This window comes from Gossypium hirsutum, chromosome D13 (genome assembly GCF_007990345.1).
Source record: "Gossypium hirsutum isolate 1008001.06 chromosome D13, Gossypium_hirsutum_v2.1, whole genome shotgun sequence".
Taxonomy (NCBI): domain Eukaryota; kingdom Viridiplantae; phylum Streptophyta; class Magnoliopsida; order Malvales; family Malvaceae; genus Gossypium; species Gossypium hirsutum.
Genome location: NC_053449.1, coordinates 44,282,812 through 44,304,860, shown reverse-complemented (window position 1 = coordinate 44,304,860; position 22,049 = coordinate 44,282,812). Strand labels below are relative to the sequence as shown.

The following is a 22,049-nucleotide window of genomic DNA, read 5'->3' as shown; positions in this document are numbered from 1 at the left end:
ATCATAGAACAATCATATGACTTTATTTAATAAAAATAAATAAATGACGACTTTATTCAATTAAAGTGCATAAGTTCTTCCCATTCCAGTCTTGATTTTTGACGCAAGAAACCTAATTTTGATAGTCTTGGAACCATTCGGTAACAAAAAATTTGAATAAAAATCTGCAATTTAACTCGTAATTGTTGGGATATGCTTCTTTGTGATGAGTTGGGATGTCATCCATTACTTTTCAACACACTTATTATCGCCATTAAAATATATAGGACGAATTATCAAAGTCATATTTTTAAATGGTGATTAAAGCTGCATTGAATAAAAATGAACATAAAAGCAACCTATTTAGGATTGGAAGAAGCATCAGCTGGAACCATCGGTACTTTCTTTGCCATTGGAACAAGCAGAAGCATCACCCGTAACCGCATCTCATCATGTATTGACCATCTTTCGAAAAATGTCAAGCCAACATATGTGCAATCTCAGCCTTATGCAGTGGGATGCTGCAAACTAAATCTGCTTCATCCTTGTCAAATCCCATCTTTATTACATCAGTTTTGCATTCCAAAATTAATAAGGTCACATGGCTTGGCGTCAAAAACGGCAAGTCCTCATTTTGAGATTCCACGCAGGAAGCCAACTTTCAACCCACATGCCACCACTTTGTCCATTAGGGAAATACCTTGCTTTTAAGGGCAGAGACTATTTTAAAATCAATGCATGCCATAGAATTCTAAACCCCATCCTATTTGATAACCTTTCTTCCCTCCTATCCAACACATTTTCACCTACTAAATAATTAATTAAAACTTAAAATATACTCAAAGTTTTTATACCCTTTATACATTTAGAAATTAGTTTTCTTACTTTTATTTCAAGAATTTAGTCTATTTATTTTTTAAATTTAAAATTGCAATTTCAACAGTTAAGACCATTAAAATATTTGTGTTAAATTCAAGTCAATTACGACAATTTTTTACATGGCTACCAAGCCAATATTTCTTTAATTTCACAATGTCACAATAATGAACTTAATAAAAGAATTTTAACGGTGTTAACAATTGGACCTAAATTTTAAAATACAAAAAAAATAAAGAGATTAAGTTCCAAATATAAAAATAATACAAGGACTTAGAGCATATTTTAACCTTAACTAAATTACATGTATTTATTATAAACTCCTTTATACTCGATACAATTAAATTACATAATATTAATTATTAGTTACTTATACTTGACCAAGGACTAATCAATGGTACCAAAAAGTATATGTTAATTTTATTTTCTTGGACTAATATATTATATACAATGATTTGATTTTAAATATTGTTACTTGCTTAAAAGATTTGCTTTCTCAAATAGTATTAATAATTTTATAATAATGAATATTTTTGGAATTTACAATTTATACAAAAAAAAAGTAAAAGTATCAAAGCAGTCCCTGTACTAAACTTTAGATTGCATTTTGGTCCCTCTACTGAAAAGATGGACAAATTGATCATTATACGTTAGATGCAAGAGCAAAAAGCCCTCTGTTAAAAATTTTCCATTAAATACTTATTCCGGTGTTGCATTTATAAGGTATAATAACAAATTTAGTCCTTAACATTTACATATTTATTCATTTTGGCCCCTATTCTTTTATTTGAAGCAAATTGACTATCAACCTTTCAGCGTTTACACTATTTTGTTTTATATTTTATGATAAAAAATTCTAAAAAATTAAATCATAAATAAAATTATAAATTTCAAAAATTATAAACATGTTTAGAATTAAAAATAAAACATAAATAATTCTAAAATTTTAAATATATATTTTAAATTTTAATAAAATATTTTAAAAAGAAAATAATTTCTTTTTAAAAATCTTCAACACATTTAAAAACTTAAAAACAAATGTTAAGTAGATAAAAAATTTGATTGTGTTAACTAGTCGCAAAAAAAAGGTATATAGCAATCAATACATATGGGTTTTGTTTTATAAAAGGAAAACTCAAACAAAGTTAAAGGATGAAACTATAATTATAAACTAGTTTGTATTTTTGTGCTATACACGAATTGATTGTCTATATATACTATTTTATAAAATTCAATATAATTTGTGTAGATAAAGTATATTAAAATTAAAATGAAAATGAATGTCTAAAGTTGTTAAATTTATAAATATTTTATAAGTTAAATAGTCATATTAATATATAAAAATTATTTTTTTTGTGGAAATTCAATTAAGATACTTATACAATAATTACTATTATATTATGTGATATTAAAAAACTGGTTATTAAAAATAAATTTTGTATAAATTCAAAAAATTTGTCAAATTAGAAAACTCCTATATGAACTTATCATGTATAATGGCTAATGTAGTAATTTTACTGTTGTAATTGCAAATAATTAAAAGAATGGAAAATTTGAGGGGTAAATGAATAAATTTAAATTACAAAAGTAATTGGAAAAAAATTTAAAAATGCAGAGTTTCCTTTGTAAAATTTGTCTCCCTCAATTTTTTTAATAAAATTATCATATTAAGTTACATAGGAATTAATTAAGGAATAAAAATATCCCTTTCCTGGCCTGCTTTAAGAAATTTTAAAGTTTCCCTTAGGAGGAAATTTGAAGAATTGTAAATCTTTCTTTTTAGCAAAGGCTAATTTGGCTAAACAATTCATGCTTTGATTATGTTCCCTTCTATTTTAAAAATTGTTGTTTCCTTGCTTTTCATTTTTGCCATGCATTTGAAAAAGAAATTCTTTTTCCCATAACCCATAAACTTTTACCATTTATTACAATGTTTAATGCCATTCATTTTTATTTATTATAATTTTATATGTTTGTGCTAAGATAATAGTATAGCACTTGAAGAAAAGAATTCTGTATATCATTTAGCAATCAGTGAAAACACATATTTAATACAACCCAAGAACCATTACTTAACTATTCTCCTAACTAATCATAACAAAGGCTAATTACTAACAGAAAACTGACTTACTTTACTTTCTAATATTCCTCATACTTCTCTACTGCTCTTCAACCTTCTTTTAACTAATACTAACTACTCGAAGCTGACTTCGAAACTTATTGAACATTGGTGCTGAGAGTGGCTTTGTCAAGATATCTGCAAGTTGATAGGACCCTGGAACATGCCCAACCTGAAGTATACTAGCTGCCACCTTTTCTCTAACAAAGAAAACATCCAACTCCACATGTTTGAACTTGGAGTGCATAACGGGATTCCCTGCTACAGCAACTGCAGCAGAACTGTCACACCAGATCAAAGCTTTCGATGAAACAGGAACGCATAATTCAGCCAACAATGATTGGATCCAAATCATTTCCGCGGCTGTATGTGCAACACTTCTATACTCCGCCTCGGCCGTGGATCGAGAAACCACTGACTGTTTTTCAGAGCTCCAAGAAACTGGATTACCTCCGAGAAAGACGCAAAACCCTGAAGTGGACCGTCGGTCGTCAACATCAAAGCCCCAACTGGCATCTGAATAGCCTTCTAACAGAAACTTTGAGTCACGAGTAAACCGTAGACCATAACTCAACGTCCCTTGTAAATACCTCAATATCCGTTTTACAGCCTTGAAGTGTACATCTAGGGGATTGTGCATGAACTGACAGACCTTGTTCACTAAATAAGCTATGTCAGGTCTAGTGATTACTACATATTGTAGTGCACCAATGATGCTTCTGTAGTAATGTTGATCCTCGACCGGACTGCCTTCACCAACAGACAAGTGACAATTGGTGACCATTGGAGTTGGAAGGCTATTCGATCGATCCATAGAGGCTTTGCGAAGTAAGTCCCGAACATATTTGGTTTGAGACAAAACCATCCCTTCAGACGTGTGTTGTACCTCAATACCAAGGAAGTAGTTTAAATTACCTAGGTATTTTAAGGAGAACCGATCATTTAGTTGAGTGACAAAACTGTCAATGGCCTGAGAATCACTACCAGTGACTATGATGTCATCAACATAAACAAGGACGTACAACACCCGAGCACCCAATCGAAGAATGAAAAGTGAGTTATCTACCTTTGAGACCATAAACCCCGTAGCCACCAGAAAATCTCTTAACTTTTGAAACCATGCACGGGGTGCTTGTTTGAGGCCATATAATGCCTTCTTCAATTTACATACGAGTGGTTCACCATTTAACCCACTTTACTCAAACCTTGGAGGTTGAAACATATAGATATCTTCACTTAAATCTCTATTTAAAAATGCATTATTAATATCAATCTGTCGAAGAGACCAGTTAAGGGACATAGCCAAAGCAAGAACAACCCTGATAGTGGTTGGCTTGACCACAGGACTGAAAATTTCTTGGAAGTCCACTCCAGCTTCCTGTAGATAACCTTTGACAACTAACCTACCTTTGTACCTGGCAATAGAACCATCCGCATGTCTTTTAATTTTGAAGATCCACTTACAACCAACAGCACGTCGACCCTCTGGTAAGGCAACAATATCCCACGTATGATTGGCAATCAAGGCTTCATACTCGGCAGTGGCTGCTTTTGTCCACACAGGACTTTGAAATGCTTCATGAATGCTGGTGGGTTCAGTCTCATCCATAACAGAAGCAAAAACCTTGGGTCTGAAAATCCCATTCTTCGAACGAGTCTGCATAGAATGATAGTTTCTAGGTACAGAAGGGATTTGAGCTGGTACAGGACCATTATGCTGACCATTACTCATAGGCTCCACCATTACATCAAGAACTCCAGTAGGAGAAGACACTGGGCTGGGTTGTAACTATTCAGAAGAAGGCCCCTCATCAAAATGTGTATCTGTACTGATACTTGGTGGTGCTGTAGTAGGCAAACAGTGAGAAAAATCAGGTGGATTAGCCGTCAGAACCAAAGGAAGAACAAAACGAGAAGAACACCTCGACACACATCTAGAAGATGATTCTTTTTGAAACCCCTCATTGAAAGGAAATTTGGTCTCATCGAACCGAACATGTCGAGACAAGAAAACTCGACCATCTTTTGCAAGACAACGATACCCTTTGGTAATAGGAACACTGCCTAAGAACACACAGCGTTGACACCTGAAGCTGAACTTGTGCTATTGTAAAGGCCTGAGATCAGGAAAGCAGGCATACCCAAAAACTCGCATGGAACCATACTCAAGCTTAACTTTGTAAAGCATTTCATACGGACTTGACTGGTTCAAGACAGGTGTAGGCAACCGATTAGTCAAATAAATAGCATGTACAAATGCATAAAACCAAACCATCAATGGCATATGAGATTGTGCTAACAGGGACAGTCCCATATCAACGATTTGTCGATGTTTTCTTTCAGCGATACCGTTTTGCTCCGAGGTATAAGGACAAGTTGTCCTGTGTTGCACACCAAGACGTGATAAAGTAGCAGTCAAGCCACGATATTCACCTCCCCCATCAGTTTGAAGAATCTTAATGGAGCAGCCAAATTGAACAGTAACCATACGGTGGAAGTCCAGGAAACTTTGAGCCACTTCAGATTTGGTTTTAAAAAAGTAAATCCAAGTATACCTACTATAGACATCAACAAAAGAAACATAGTACCAAAAGCCATTTGAAGACACACTAGCAAGGCCCCACACATTAGACACTACAAGTGTAAAAGGAGAAGTATATACTATTTTTGAAGCTGAAAAGGGAAGCTTATGAGCTTTCCCAAGCTGACAAGCTGTACATAATTGTTGTAAACTATCTTGTTTGAAGGAAATATTACATAACTTCAAGACATAAGCAAGAACACTATTACACGGATGACCGAGTCTATTATGCCATAAGGAAAATGAAGTAAGTTCAGCACTATTCAACAATCTGGAACTGGGTTTCGAGGCAACGGTAGGTGTCGACTTAGTGAGATGAAAACGGTATAACCCTTCATGCATGTGGCCCTCGAGCAGTGTCACCCTTGTCTGTATGTCCTTCACGAAACATAAAATCGGGTGAAACTCAAAATAAACACCATTGTCTTTGGCAAACTGTGCCACAGACATCAAGTCCTTTCACACTGTAGGAACATGCAAAACATTCTGAAGCTTCAGTAGTCTAGCCCCAGCTAAGAGAGAAGAGGAGCCTATATTAGTAATAGAAACGGATTTACCATTACCCATAGTGACATGGCTGTTACCTGTATACGGAGTAGCTGTTGTGAGATTAGATACCTCAGGTGTAATGTGATTCGTTGCACCTGAGTCAGGGTACCAAATTGAGTCAGACTGTGAGGAAGATGTAGCTGGAGGAGACAAATGACCAGATGAGCCACAGCAATGAACCCCCGTTTGGCAAGAATAAATAGTGGACGGACATCCAGAACCATGCAATTGATGACAGTTAACTTGAACTGAATTTATTGAAGCAATGGTTAGCATGTAGCAATCACATGTTTTATTATTATTATTATTATTTGGATGTAATGATGTAACTTAGTTGTATTCCAACTAAGTTTGTTAGTGGTAGTAGGTGGTGATTTATTTTAAGTGGATATAATGATGAAACTTAGTTGTATTCCAACTAAGTTTGTTAGTGGTAGTAGGTGGTGATTTATTTTAAGTGGATGTAATGATGAAACTTAGTTGTTTTCCAACTAAGTTTGTTAGTGGTAGTAGGTGGTGATTTATTTTAAGTGGATGTAATGATGAAACTTAGTTGTATTCCAACTAAGTTGTCAAGTTGTAAGCTTGTATAAATAGGCTTTATGCCATTTTAAAAAAAATGAATGAATTCAATCAAGATTTCATCCATATACTCTCTATTTTAGCTTTGCTTAAAATTTATTTCATTTTTCTTCTTTGTTTCTGCCGCAAGTCTCGATTCTTGCTCGGCAATCTTATTGTTGAACCTTGCTATTTGTTGCACTCAGCTCCAACAATTGGTATCAGAGCCTATTTCTTAAGGGATCTGTTATACAAATTCATGGCTTCATCAAGCTTTTCACCAGCTGCACCTCAAGTCTTCAATGGAGAAGGCTACCACATATGGGTGGTTAAAATGAAGACCTACCTACAAGCTTTCGATCTGTGGGAGGTAGTCAACTCAGATGTTGAACCAGAGCCACTTAGAGGCAATCCAACAGTGGCTCAAATCAGGCAGCATGCTGATGAGAGGACCAAGAGGCACAAAGCCATGTCTTGCATCTAGAACTCAGTGTCAGATGTGATTTTCACAAGGATTATGGCCTGTGAATCACCAAAACAAGTCTGGGACAAGTTGCAAGAGGAGTTTCAAGGGACAGAAAGGACAAGGCAGTAACAGTTGCTGAACTTAATGAGAGATTTTGAGAATTTGAAGATGAAGGAAGAAGAAACTATCAAGCAGTACTCTGACAGGATTATGGCTGTGGTTAACAGCATAAGGCTCCTTGGAGAGCAGCTCAAGGAAGCTAGGATAGTGGAGAAGGTTATTGCAACTCTGCCCGAGAGGTATGAGGCAAAAATCTCATCTCTCGAGGACTCAAGGGACCTGTACACCATCTCCCTGACAGAGTTGATCAATGCTTTATATGCTCAAGAGCAAAGAAGAGCAAGCAGACTGGAGGAGCATCAAGAAGGTGCCTTTCAGGCAAGAACAAACACTGCCTACAAAGGCAAGAAGGCCTGGAGAGACAAGCCAAGGACTGATGTTGCAAGAAAAGAGGGTCAGACTTGCAAGCACTGCAGAAGGGCTGGTCATCCAAAAGAAAAATGCTAGTTCAATCCAGATGCTGTATGTCAGCATTGTAAAAAGAAGGGTCATGTTGAGAGAGTCTGCAAGAGCAAGGCCAAATCAAGGCAGAGTCAGTTTCAACAGAAGAAAGCTGAGGCTCGAGTAGCTAAGGAGGACAGTGACCAAGAGGAGCAAGTCTTTGCTGTGTTATGCTCAGCTGCTCAAGAAAGGTTCTCAACTGGTTGGCTTCTAGACAGTGGATGCACCAACCACATGACACCTGATGCTGCAATCTTCAAGTCTTTAGACAGAAGCTGCAGAACTAAAGTCAAGATAGGAAATGGACATTTTATTTAAGCTGAAGGCAAGGGTGATGTGCTGATATGCACCCCCACAGGTGCCAAAGTGATTTCAAATGTGCTTTTGGTGCCTGAAATTGACAGAAACCTGCTCAGCATAGCTCAGTTGCTGGAGAAAGGTTATTCTGTTGTGTTCAAAGACAACCAATGCCAAATCAATGATCCAAGTGGATCCAAGCTGATGGCAGTTCCTATGGCTAATAAGAGTTTTGTAGTTGACTGGACCAGGGAGTCAGACATTGCCTACACAGTCACATCAGATGAATCCAAGCTTTAGCATCAAAGACTGGGACATGCCAACTTCAGATCGATGGCTCGAATGGTCAGAGAGGACTTGGCTGAAAACTTCATCAACTCAGTGGATCATGATGATGTGTGTGAAGTGTGTCAGCTAGGAAAGCAGGCCAGACTCTCATTTCCCTCGAATCAAGCCTGAAGAGCCTCTGAAAAACTCCAACTGGTGCACACTGATGTGTGTGGCCCTATGTGGACTGAGTCATTAAGTGGAAACAGGTACTTCATACTGTTCATTGATGATTTTTCAAGATATTGCTGGCTTTACTTCCTAAAACAGAAATCAGAGGCGGCCTCAGTGTTTTGGAAGTTCAAGACTGCTGCTGAGACTGAAACAGGTTGCAAGCTGAAGTCCATAAGGTCTGATAATGGGACTGAGTACACCTCAGCTCAGTTCCAAGCCTTCTGTGATAAGGCAGGCATCAAACATCAACTTACCAACACATATACACCTCAGCAAAATGGTGTAAGTGAAAGGAAGAATAGGAGTTTGATGGATATGGCCAGGTGCTTGATGATTCAGAAGAATCTGCCTAAAGCACTATGGGCAGATGCAGTTAACACTGCAAACTACATTCAAAATAGGCTTCCAACCAAGGCCTTGGATCAGAAGACTCCATTCGAAGCCTGGTTTGGATTCAAGCCATCACTGGCTCATCTGAAGGTCTTTGGATGCATCTGTTGTGTTCATGTACCTGCTGTCAAAAGGGACAAATTGTCTGAAAGGGCTCGACCTGGTATTTTGGTAGGCTACAGCACTGTTAAGAAGGGCTATAGGATCTTGGATCCTTCAACAAAGAAAGTGTCAGTCGGTAGGGATGTGGTATTTGATGAAAAGTCATGTTGGAACTGGGAAAAACATGAACCTGAGGAAGTTTCAGAAGGACTTGCAGCAGATCAAGCTGAGCCAGATCAAAATGTTCCTGAAATGGACATTGATGATGAACCAGTTAGAGGAACAAGACCATTGACTGAGATTTATGAAAGAGCTCATGTAGCCATAGCTGAACCAAGCAATTTTGAAGAGGCTGAAGCTCAGCAAGAGTGGAAGCAGGCAATGGCTGAGGAGATTAGCATGATTGAGAAGAACCAGACCTGGGAATTAGTTGAAAGGCCAGTCAAAAGGAAGATAATTGGGGTGAAATGGGTGTACAAAGCCAAGCAAAATGCTGATGGTACCTTGAACAAACTGAAAGCAAGGCTAGTTGTCAAGGGGTTCAGTCAGAGGTATGGCCTGGACTACCTGGAGACCTTTGCACCAGTGGCCAGGCTAGACACCATCAGATTACTGATTGCCTTAGCAGCACAGCTCGAGTGGAAGATCCATCAACTCGATGTGAAATCAGCCTTTCTGAATGGTTTCTTAGATGAAGAGATCTATGTTGAACAACCACAAGGGTTTGAGATAACTGGCAGAGAGCATATGGTCTACAAACTGAAGAAGGCCCTATATGGCTTAAAACAGGCTCCAAGGGCCTGGTACAGTAGAATCGATGGCTACTTGACTAATTTGAGATTCGATCGAAGCAAGAGTGAGCCAACATTGTATGTCAAGAAGCAAGGGACACAAACACAGCTCATTGTATCCCTATATGTTGATGACCTGCTGGTGACAGGAGGAGATCGAGCAGTGCTGGTCGATTTCAAGACCAAGATGCAAGAAGTATTTGAAATGTCTGATCTAGGGGAAATGTCTTATTTCCTTGGAATGGAGGTGACTCAAGCACAAAATGGGATATTTCTAAGTCAGAGAAACTTTGCCACAAAGATTCTGACCAAGTTCTCCATGCAAAACAGTAAAGCAACTAAAACACCTGTTGCTGTTGGAGAAAAACTATCGAGCCAAGGTGATTTTAAGAAGGTTTGTGAAACAACCTACAGAAGTCTAGTTGGTTGTCTGTTAGATTTAACTGCCACTAGACCAGACATAATGTATGTTGTAGGATTGCTCTCAAGGTTCTTGCATTGTTGCAATAAAAAGCATTTACAAGCTGCTAAGAGAGTGCTTAGATATGTCAAAGGCACTTTGGGCTATGGTTTAAGGTACAGCAAGGAAGGAAATCTGAAGCTGGTTGGCTACACTGATAGTGACTGGGCTGGCTCGATAGATGACATGAAAAGCACCTCAGGGTATGCTTTCAACCTTGGTTCAGCCATGTTTTGCTGGAGCTCGAAGAAGCAAAGTCTGGTGGCTCAATCTACTGCTGAAGCAGAATATGTGGCAGCTGCAAGTGCTGTCAACCAAGCCATTTGGCTAAGGAAAATCTTAGCTAATTTGAAAGTGCATCAAAAGGAAGCTACTGAGATCTTCTGTGACAACCAATCTTCAGTTGCAATTGCTAAAAATCCAGTGTTCCATGGAAGAACAAAGCATTTCAGCATCAAGTTGCATGTTGTTCGAGAAATGGAGCAAGCTCAGGAAGTGAAGCTGATCCATTGTAATTCTGAGGATCAACTTGCAGACATTTTGACTAAAGCCCTTAATGTCACAAGGTTCGAATGTCTAAGAAGGAAGCTAGGTGTTTGCTCCATGCAAACCAAGGAGGAGTATTGAAGCAATGGTTAGCATGTAGCAATCACATGTTTTATTATTATTATTATTATTATTATTATTATTATTATTATTATTTGGATGTAATGATGTAACTTAGTTGTATTCCAACTAAGTTTGTTAGTGGTAGTAGGTGGTGATTTATTTTAAGTGGATATAATGATGAAACTTAGTTGTATTCCAACTAAGTTTGTTAGTGGTAGTAGGTGGTGATTTATTTTAAGTGGATGTAATGATGAAACTTAGTTGTATTCCAACTAAGTTTGTTAGTGGTAGTAGGTGGTGATTTATTTTAAGTGGATGTAATGATGAAACTTAGTTGTATTCCAACTAAGTTGTCAAGTTGTAAGCTTGTATAAATAGGCTTTATGCCATTTTAAAAAAAATGAATGAATTCAATCAAGATTTCATCCATATACTCTCTATTTTAGCTTTGCTTAAAATTTATTTCATTTTTCTTCTTTGTTTCTGCCGCAAGTCTCGATTCTTGCTCGGCAATCTTATTGTTGAACCTTGCTATTTGTTGCACTCAGCTCCAACAGAATTTGACCCTGCAACACCAGAGAAACTTTCATCAAACCTGTGATAACATGTTTGAACCATGTGCCCCAATTTGCCATATAACTGACACTGTGGCCTGGAACGAGACCAGCCCTTTCCATTTCCACGAGACCGACCACGAGACCAACCTCTACCCGATCCTTTATAATCCAGTTTAGGTCGCTGAAGAGAATCACTAGACTGTTTCAAATGATCCTCCGTGCCTTGTTGTTGAGTTGCGAGATTGGCTTGACAAGAACCTTCTGTTACCAATTCTAACTGTCGTGACTTACAATCAAGCAGCATTTCTGTCAACAAGTCAAGGGACAAAGGAGTAGCAGAAGCATAAATTCTGATTGACTCGAATTCAACTGAAAGACCAGCCAAAATTACGCTCACTTGTTCTTGCTCCGAGATGAAGCTACCAGTAGCAGTCAAGTCATCACTTAGTTGTCTGACCTTCGATACATAGTTTGTAACAGATAAAGTTGACTTCTTGAGGGAATACAACGCATGTCACATGCTTGAGATCTTGAGATTGGACTTGGCACTAAATCGCCGTTCAATAACAGTCCATATATCAAAACTGGTTTTGGAATTCGTGAGATGAACTAACAACTCATCTGTAACAGTCGACAATAGCCAGGATGCAAGAAACTTATCTTGCTTATAATGCACAAGAAACGCTGGATTGTCAACTTGCTGGCCATTTGAACTAAGAACAACAAGAGGAGGAGATGGAGTGGTACCTAACACAACCTTCAAGCCCATAGCCTTCAAGAATCAACAAGATTTGATGCTTCCAACAGAGAAAATTATGCGAGGCAAGTTTTATGGTGTCATGTTTAGAGAAATATTGAACTGTCAATGCACAAACAATACCGTTGCCTTGCGAATGATCAGCCTCCCTAGTATTGGAGGAGTGACGCGGTGTTTCAACAGCAGGGACACCATCTGGGACTGCATCGGTGGCCATGAGAGGAAGAGAAAACCAGAAAAAAAAATTATGAATATACCAAGAGAACCTTGGCTCTTGATACCATGCTAAGATAATAGAATAGCACTTGAAGAAAATAATTTTGTATATCATTTAGCAATCAGTGAAAACACATATTTAATACAACCCAAGAACCGTTACTTAACTGTTCTCCTAACTAATCATAGGCCAACTACTAACAGAAAATTGACTTACTTTACTTTCTAATAGTTTGGTAAAATATATAATTGAATTTCTTTTGCTTTATTTTACCTTATTTTTCCCCCCTTAAGTGTGGGTTAGTGGTGTGAATTACTTTTGTAAGTTGAGCAAAAGATATAATCATTTTATTTTTGGCTATGCAATGTTTCTTTTCCGTATTTTTTTTTGCTTAAATGTTTGTGTAATTATAAAATTTACCTGATAATTAATTTCCAATATTCAACGTAATTATTTGGTTAATTGACTGATGTAATTAAACTAATTTTTGTGATAATTAATGCAAATGTTTCCTTTCCATATTGTATGAATAATTTTGTCGATTTTATTTGGTTGGAATTAGAAAACGTATTATTAAGAACAAAAATTAAATAAATAGTATACCACTTCATTTAGTTTTCTACTAATAATTTATAGTTTCAGCAAACTTGGAAATAAAATATAGAAATTTTCAAATAAATATGAAAACCTACTCATATTTATTAAACTAATTATGGAATATTATAAAAAAAAAAGTTGGTAACATTAATTGCAAGAAATAATGTTTAAAAATTAAAAGAGAAAATAATGTTAGTTAATTTGGTTTTGACGCTACGATTTGAAGACACACAGTATACGCAAAGCAGAATCTATCAGATCTAGAACATTCACTAATTTCCAAAAATATTAGTTCACCGCATTTTTATAATTCCGATGAACTTCTTTCTTTCCTGCTGCAATATTTGGTGCTTCTACTCCCTTCCTTATTCCATATAGGAGTTCTCTCCAATGATTTTGTAATTTATTCAACCATTCAACTTCGGCAGCTACAAAAAAAGTTATTAAACTTTCTGGCTAAAGATAGAAAATTTGCAATTTCATGAGAGCAAGGAAACTTAACTGGGACGCTCTAGTGATGAGGCTGCAAATTCACATTAAAATCAGCTTTTTCCATTAACTAGCTAACTTAATGGTTAAAAATTTGAGCACTTTCCCGTAAACAAAGTCAAAATAGATAACTCCGAAAGTAAATTCAGAAGATGACTAGTTTAAGGAAGAAGTAGAAGTACAAATTACAAGAAAAGGAATGCATATCAAACCAAAAATAAAATGCAGGTCGCTGTAAAAGCAAACCAATTTTAAATTGAGCCAAGATTGAGGATTTTGGTGACATGTAAATTGTATGATGTAGAGAAGCTTTTATATCAGTTCAGATAGTAGTAGTTACTACTGTATTACTGTTTTCAGAAAAAATTAAAAGTTGTTCCCTTTATCCTCAGATTAGAAATGTGCTAGCCATGTAATGCTAAGTAAACAATCAAATTCAAAAAGGAAATAAATAGATTAAATTAGAGAATAAATAGATCAGATTAGGGATGTGGGAGCTTAAAAGGGATTAGAAGCAGAAAAGCAGAAAACCATAAAACCGTGAAACCGTGAAACCGTGAAACCGCAATTGGTGCATGTATCTTTTGCCGATGCCGTTCGCTTCCTCTCGACATCTCCCCATCGCCACTGGGCACTACTGCTTCTTAGCTGCTGTTTTTTGAACCAGAAATGGAAAACCTAAGGAGTTTTGTCAGTATTGAAGAGACGATGACAGAGACCTCAACATCACAGAGAACGACAAACTCTTTGAGGGATTTGATCAATGCTTACCGCACCAATTGTTGATGCACTACATTGAAAGTAGTGAAAAAGATGGAGATGAGTGGTTTCTTTTTCAAAAGGGTCTTGAAATTGTATTTTAGTGAGTTCTGTAGATCGATTCTTTAGGTTAGATCCCGGATTGAGTTATTATATAATAGACTAAATTATAATTGTTAATGTAACTGTGTTTTTTTTTACCCTCAACCATCCATCACTATGTTATAGTACTGATAATTTTTTTATTATAAATATTAAGGTTATTTATATTTAGTAGATATTAAGATCATAATTAATTTCATCATATATCAAATCAATCAGGCTGTTGTTAGAAGTATAATTGGTCATACATTGTTGCAATTAATTTTGTGTATATGCATTTTGTTTGTCCTTATGATTTTAAGAGAATGCAAGCATGAGTTTTGCAATATACTATTTATCATTTGCTAAAAGTAAAGTAAATTTACATTGTTGCTCCCAAAAAGATTATAATTTAACATAAAGCTTTCCCCTTATTCTATATAAGTTTTATAAATATCATACGTATATTTGTATATTTATTATTGAATGAGGCATAAAAGGAATACACTAAGTTTTTAATTAATACTGAAAAATAATGTTTATTTATTTATTAATTCGATGGAAATATATCTCAATACAAAAATATTTAAAACTATTAGTGAAAGTGAAATAACATACACATGTTATGGGATGTGTATCACACTACAAAACTGCCATGAAATTGTTGATAGTAGTATTATTAAGTCTGTAAAATGACCACACCTTAGATTGTTAGAAAATGGTAAATCTTTTATGGAAAATTTGGAAAAAAATTGCGTTTTTTTAATATATATTTTTTTAATTTGAAGAGTTTTTAATAATTTTTGAAATTGTATTTTTTATTTATAATTTTTAAATTTTTTTATAATTTTTAAGTTATTTTATGTGATGACATATAAAATAAAATAGGACCACATCATCAATAAAAGGTTGAGACCTTGAGGGTCATTTTGCTCTAAATAGAAGAGTAGGAGCCAAATTGAGAAAAAAAAATGTAAAGGTTAAGGGTTAAATTTATTATTATGCCTTATATAAATAAGCATTTAATGCACAATTTTAACCATGGACTATTTAGTTCATTCATTTAACATACAATGATCATTTTGCCTATTTTTCAATAGAGGGACTAAAATGCAATCCCAAATTTAATACATTGACTGCTACAATATTTTTTACCAACAAAAAATAATGTTGACACCATTTTTTTGTTCGAATGGGGTCGACTTTAATTTTGAAATCGAAAAAAAAGGGGAGTCGCCACCAATCTTTTTTGATGAGGTGTGATCGGGTCACCTCGAAAAGTAGTTATTTTTAATAAATGATTTGATTTTATTAAAACAACGATTTTGGTCCACGAAATTCAGAAAAACGGGTTCGGGAGTCGGTTACGTACGAGGAAGGATTAGCACCCTCGTAACGCCCAAAAATTGGTACCTAGTTGATTAATTAGTGTCTTAATGTCGAAGATTGAAAACTTTGAAGAGTTTTAAAAATACGATCCTTGAAAAAGAATTTGAATAACATGGATTGAAATTTAAGATTCTCTTGTTCTGAAGGAATATCACATCCAGCACGTTAGAATACGATACTTTAAACCCTCGAAACCAAGATCACCTTATGGTTTTAGAACCCATACTTTAAAATTTTAAGAGGATACTTGGCTATTTGGTCAAACGAGAAATCGAAACCCAGCACGTTAGGGCACATTTTCTCGAATTTCCAAACGCAAAATATTACCTTATTTAAATTTTTTTTTTGAATAATGACGAGTGCAACACTTGAACGAGGTGTATTTGTTTTGTTCGTGATAAAATAGACCGGTTTATTACTATAGGTATATACAAATCGAATGCGACTTTTGAAGTGATGAAATGAAATGGGATGATAATATAGAACATACAATCAATTTATGAATAAAAATTCCCTTTTTTTTTTAAATTTACCAAAATGGGCCAGGTATTTTATTATTTATCGGAATGGGCCCTTTTCCCCGAAAACTCGTCCACTTCAGCGCGATGTCAGGGGACGTGTCAGCAAAATGCGTCCTTGAGGGCGCGCTTTGCTTACGTGGACACAAAACGCACTTACGAGGACGCGCTTTGTTGCCATGTAGGCAAAGCGCACCCTCAAGGACGCATTTTGCTGCCACGTAGCACGCCCCTGGGGACGCGTTTTTGCCGTTTCTCCCATGTTAGGTTTTGGGTTTTTAGGGTTAGGGTTTAATGTTTTTAGGATTTTTAGGGTTTTAAAGAAAAAATTAAACAAATAAGGGATTAGGGTTTAGGGTTTCTTAATTAAATTAACTATAATTTTTTCAAAATTATATTAGGTTTCGTGTTTATGGGTTTTTAAGAAAAATCAAAGCAGGATGCTTTATCAGAAGAATTTTTGAAATCGCGCCCACGTGGACGCGCTTTTGCTACAGTAGGTCCTGAAAAAATAATTTCGAGTTGATGTTTCTGAGCAAATAGTATACAAAACGCTTCAAGCAGGATGCTTTATCAGAAGAATTTCTGAAATCGCGCCCACGTGGACGCGCTTTTGCTACAGTCAAAAAAATTACCGTTGTACTATTACGCGCGGGGAAAACGCATTCCCAAGGGTACGCTACGTGGCAATAAAACGCGTCCCTGAGGGCGCGCTTAGCCTACATGGCAACAAAGCGCGCTTTGTGCCCACGTAAGCAAAGCGCGCTTTGTGCCCACGTAAGCAAAGCGCGCTTTGTGTCCATGTAAGCAAAGCGCGCCCTCAAGGACGGGTTTTGCTGACATGTCCCCTGACATCGCGCTGACGTGGACACGTTTTTGGGGAAAGGACCCATTCTGGTAAATAATAAAATACCGGGCTCATTTCAGTAAATTTAAAAAAAAGGGCTTTTAATGGTATTTTGCCCTATAAAAGACCTTAAAATGACTAATAGATAAAACATAAAAAAACAAAACAAATGGTAGAGTTGAAAAAGGTATAAAACAATTTTAAAATAATTAGTGTATATAACGCATTCTAATATAAGATAAAATAATATATAACGTACTTAAGATAAATAGCTAAATTTTTTATATCATATAAAAGCTTAAAATAAGTATGTAAAAAGGACGAGAAATTTTTTTAAACAAAACAGTGAACTAAAGTAGATAATTTATATATATTTAAAATAAATAACGTATATAAAAAAACTTGAAATAAATAATGATGAATTTAAAATAGTTTAAATAACATATAAGAGGAACTCCTAAATACTATAAAAAAAACGAAGGCAGTTTAAAAAGAGAAAAAAAAAAGTATATATGGAAAAAATGGGGCTAAAGGGTCAACGGTGTGATTGAAACCAAGATAAAATTAAAGGGCTCAATTAAAAATTAAAAGATGGAACAAGGGACTGATTCGCCACATGCTGAAAGTATCAAGGGGAGAAATAATAAATGCCCGAAGTCCCTTATGTTGTGCGTTTTGACATGGGCCAAAACGAAATAAGAAAAAAATTATGTGGGTAAATTAAAAGGAAAGAAAGTAAAAAAAATGGACTGGATTAAAAGCACAAAAAATGCAGAGGGACTATTTACATAAATAACCCCAAAGAACCAAACACGCGGGTTCCCCAGCTATTCAAGTCGGGTTACGCGGGTTCCCCCCCAAAACAAGGTCGTTTTGCGTCTGGGGAGGGTTCCCAAAACACTGTCGTTTTAGTGTTATAAAGGGCCAATTTTTTTTTAAAAAAAAGGTTTGCTGCAGCATTAGAGAAAGAAAAGAAGAAACTTTCAAAAGTCTCCCCCCTCTGCTAGGGTTTCGAATCCCCTTAACACCGAATGATGAGTCACCTCGATGGTTCGCCGCACCACCACTATGGTCGGTGGCCGACGACAAGCAACCACGGGGAGGTGAGTTTCTCATTCTTCTCTTTTCTTATATATTTTTTTTATTTTGAATGCAAAAGAAAAAAGAAAAAAAGGGTAAAATAAAATACACTGAAATAATAAATAAAAAATAAGCAAAAAAGAAAAAAATTAGTTCAAAGATTGATATCCACCTTTTAATATTTTCGTGTTGCTTTTTAATTTCTAGTGTTCGTAAAAAAATTTACAAGCGGATGCTTCGGCTTTTATAGCCATATTACAATTGTTGCTTTTCATCCTTTTTTGCTTTTTGCTTTTTATTTTGCTAGATTCTTCTGTTGCTTTGCATTAATTTCTGCCTAGCTGCGCGGCGGCCTAGCTCCTTTTTATTTTGCGTGAGGCGGCGCGGCGGCAACAATGGCAGGCCTAGCTGCGGCGGCTGAAGAGGGTTAGGGCTTGCTCTTTTCTGCCGAAAATGTTAATGTTGTTTGGGCTAGGGTTTTTATTTCATTGGGCCATTTGGGCCATTGTATTTTTGGGCTTATTTTATTTTTATTTTTATTTTTATTTTTATTTTTTTGGGTTATTTAATTTGGGCCCGAGCAGAATTTAGGCCTTATAGCTGCCCTTCTTTGCTCGTTGTGTAACGGAAATAGAGCAAAGACTTCAAAAAGGACCAATTTTGCCCAGTCTCACCGGATCTTGATTTGTTTTGGTGCTCTCTTTTCAAGTAGCTTTATTCTAGTCCACTGCGTCTTATTACTTTGATCCACTTCACGGCATCTTTAGAGAGATATGACTTCAATCTACTCTGCTGCAACTCTATAGAGATAAGATTTGGTTTTAGTCTGCTCCACTGCAACGTCAAGGAGATAGGACTTGTTGTTTCAACCTGGTTCACTGTGACTTCATGGAGATAAGGTTTAACACGATTAGATCTAATTTGACCTACTGCAACTTCAGAGGTATATGATTCATCGTTTTAATCTGCTCCACTGCAACTTCAGGGAGATAGGATTAGCAGCTTCAATCTGCTCCTCTGCAACTTCAGGGAGATAATACTCGCTATCTTCAGTCTGCCCCACTTCAACTTCAGGAGGATAAGACCTGATACGATCTGCTCTACTGCAACTTCAGAGAGATAAGATCGGTAATTTATAGCTTTAATCTATTCCACTGCAACTTCAGGGAAATAAGATTTGCTATCTTCAGTCTAATTAACTGCAATGTCAGGGAAGCAAGATTCACCGTTGTAGCTTCAATCTATTCCACTGCACCGCTAGGAAAGTAAGATTCACCGTTATGGCTTCAATCATTTTAATTGCAATGTCGGGGAAGCAAGATTCGCCATTGTAGCTTCAATCTGTTCCACTGCACCACCAGGGAAGTCAGATTCGCCATTGTAGCTTCAATCTATTCCACTATAATGCTAAAGAGATAGGACTGGTGTCTTTAATCTACTTCACTGCCAGTACAAGAAGACAAAATCTACAATATCCGGTCTGCTCCGCTGCAAACTCAGGGAGGCGAGGCTGGTGTCTTCGATCTGCTTCGCTGCCAATACAGGAAGACAAGATTTGCTATCTTCAATCTGCTCCACTGCAAACTCAGGGAGGTCAGGCTGGTGTCTTTGATCTATTTCGCTACCGGTACAGGAAGACAAGATCTGCTATCTTCAGTCTGCTCCGCTGCAAACTTAGGAAGGTTAGACTAATGTCTTCGATCTACTTCGCTGCCAATACAGGAAGAAAAGATCTGCTATCTTCAGTCTGCTCCGCTGCAAACTCAATGAGGTCAGGCTGGTGTCTTCGATCTACTTCGTTGCCAATATAGGAAGATAAGGTCTGTTGTTTTTAGTCTACTCTGCTGCAACTTCAGGGAGATAAGACTTGATATGATGACTTCAATCCATCCCACTGCAACTTCAGAGGTATGGGTAACTTCATTGATTTGTTCTCCGGAAAACATAACCTGCAAAATCCATTTCATGAACCTATTTATGCCTAATGTTTAGGATGTTACGATTATAATGAATCAAATGCTCCTAACTAGATGTGTATGTATAATATTTGCATGAATGCAGAATGTCATTTTTCGAGAATGATCCCTTTTTAAAGTTTGGGTTCTCATTCCTCGTTGTTCACCAAGGTTCTATCACTAATGTCTTCTTGTTCAGCTGGTATCTTTGACAGAAAAACCAAAGAAATAATCACAATTTAGACTATTCTTTCTCCAATGCTTCTAACCCTTAAGTTGGTTAGTTCTAAATAATAACCCTGTTTCAGGTCCTCGTACTATTTAGAAGCTTTCAGAGTAATATACAGAACTCCTTCTGCTTGAATATTGTCAGTCCATTAATCGTTACTTCAATGAAAAATGCTTGAAAAAGATTATCAAAGTGGACAAGATAAAGTTTCGTTGAGAGCAAAGCTCGAAATGAATGACTTAATCAAGATAGCAAATTTTGCTAGAATACAAAAATGAGAATAAACTAATTAAGATGGCGTATTTTTCCAAAATACAAAATGAATAAAATAGGTTCCCCAAATATCGCAGCATGAGCTTCTCTGCCCAAACTTCTTGAGGACCCTTTTGAACTTGATATGTGTTTAGAAGTTCTAGAAGATTTTGTTGATGCCTCGTGATGTAGCATCCCTCCTTCTTGTTAATTTGGAGAGGGCAAGACTACCACATGCCCCACCTTTGATCAAAAAATTTGAATTGTCCATTTCTGGGTTTTCAATTCAAAACCCCTTTAGTCTCAATGCGCCCTTTGCGGGTTTTCGTCTTGGCCTCTCCTTTTTTTTAGGCAAAGTACTTTTTCACTGAATTCGGATTCACAGGATTAGGTAGGCATTTTTCATCCATCTCAGTCAAAATTAATGCTCCTCTAGAAAAGGCCTTCTTTACTACATAAGGTCCTTCCCAGTTTGGCATCCACTTTCCTCTGGAGTCTTTTTGTATGGGAAAGATCTTCTCTAGTACCAAATCCCCTTCATGAAATTCCCTAGGACGAACTTTCTTATTGTAAGCTCGTATCATTCGTTTCTAGTACATTTGACCATGACGGATAGCTCTTAACCTCTTTTCTTCAATCAAGTTCAGCTAATCATATCGGGATTGAATCTATTCTGCTTCATCTAGTTGCAATTCTAATAAAACTCAAAGGGAAGGAATCTCAACTTCGATGGGCAAAATTTCCTCCATTCCATAGACTAATGAGAAAAGAGTTGCTCCGGTAGAGGTTCTGACAGATGTTCGATAAGCATAAAGGGAAAATGGTAACTTCTCATGCCAATATTTATAAGTCTCTATCATTTTCCCCACAATCTTGTTGATGTTCTTATTAGCTGCTTCCATCGCGCCATTCATTTTTCGGCGATATGGCGATGAGTTAGGTGCTTGATCTTGAATTGACTATAGACCTCCGCTATCATGCTGTTATTCAAGTTCAACGCGTTGTCAGATATAATCCTTTCGGGCATCCCGTACTAACATATGATCTCCTTTTTTAGAAATTTACTGACTGCCGATTTCGTGATGTTGGCGTAAGAAGTAGCTTCTACTACTTAGTAAAGTAGTCAATCACTACAAAGATGAAATGATGTCCATTTGAAGCTTTTGGTGATATCAGCCTAATGACGTTCATGCCCCACATGGAAAAAGGCCAGGGAGAAGTCATGACGTGAAAAGGTGAGGGAGGTACATGAATTTTGTCCCCATAAATTTGGCACTTATGGCATTTCTTGGCATACTTAATGCAGTCCCCTTCCATGGTGGACCAATAATATCTGAATCTCATGACTTGCCTGGCCATTGTAAAACCGTTAGCGTATGTTCCACAGACACTATCGTGGATCTCTTCTAATATTTGCTTAGCCTCAATAGCATCCATACATCTTAGCAGCACCTGATCCTTTCCTCTTTTGTATAGGATC

General features: G+C 36.5%; 1 protein-coding gene across 1 annotated transcript; it reads right to left on the bottom strand.

Moving 5' to 3' along the window:
• Window positions 1–3,035: 3,035 nt before the first annotated feature.
• Window positions 3,036–4,052, bottom strand: LOC121224974 (uncharacterized mitochondrial protein AtMg00810-like). Its single transcript, XM_041108631.1, has one exon. It carries the CDS (start codon window positions 4,050–4,052, stop codon window positions 3,036–3,038), a length of 1,017 nt encoding a protein of 338 aa, XP_040964565.1.
• Between the last annotated feature and the right edge of the window lie 17,997 nt (window positions 4,053–22,049).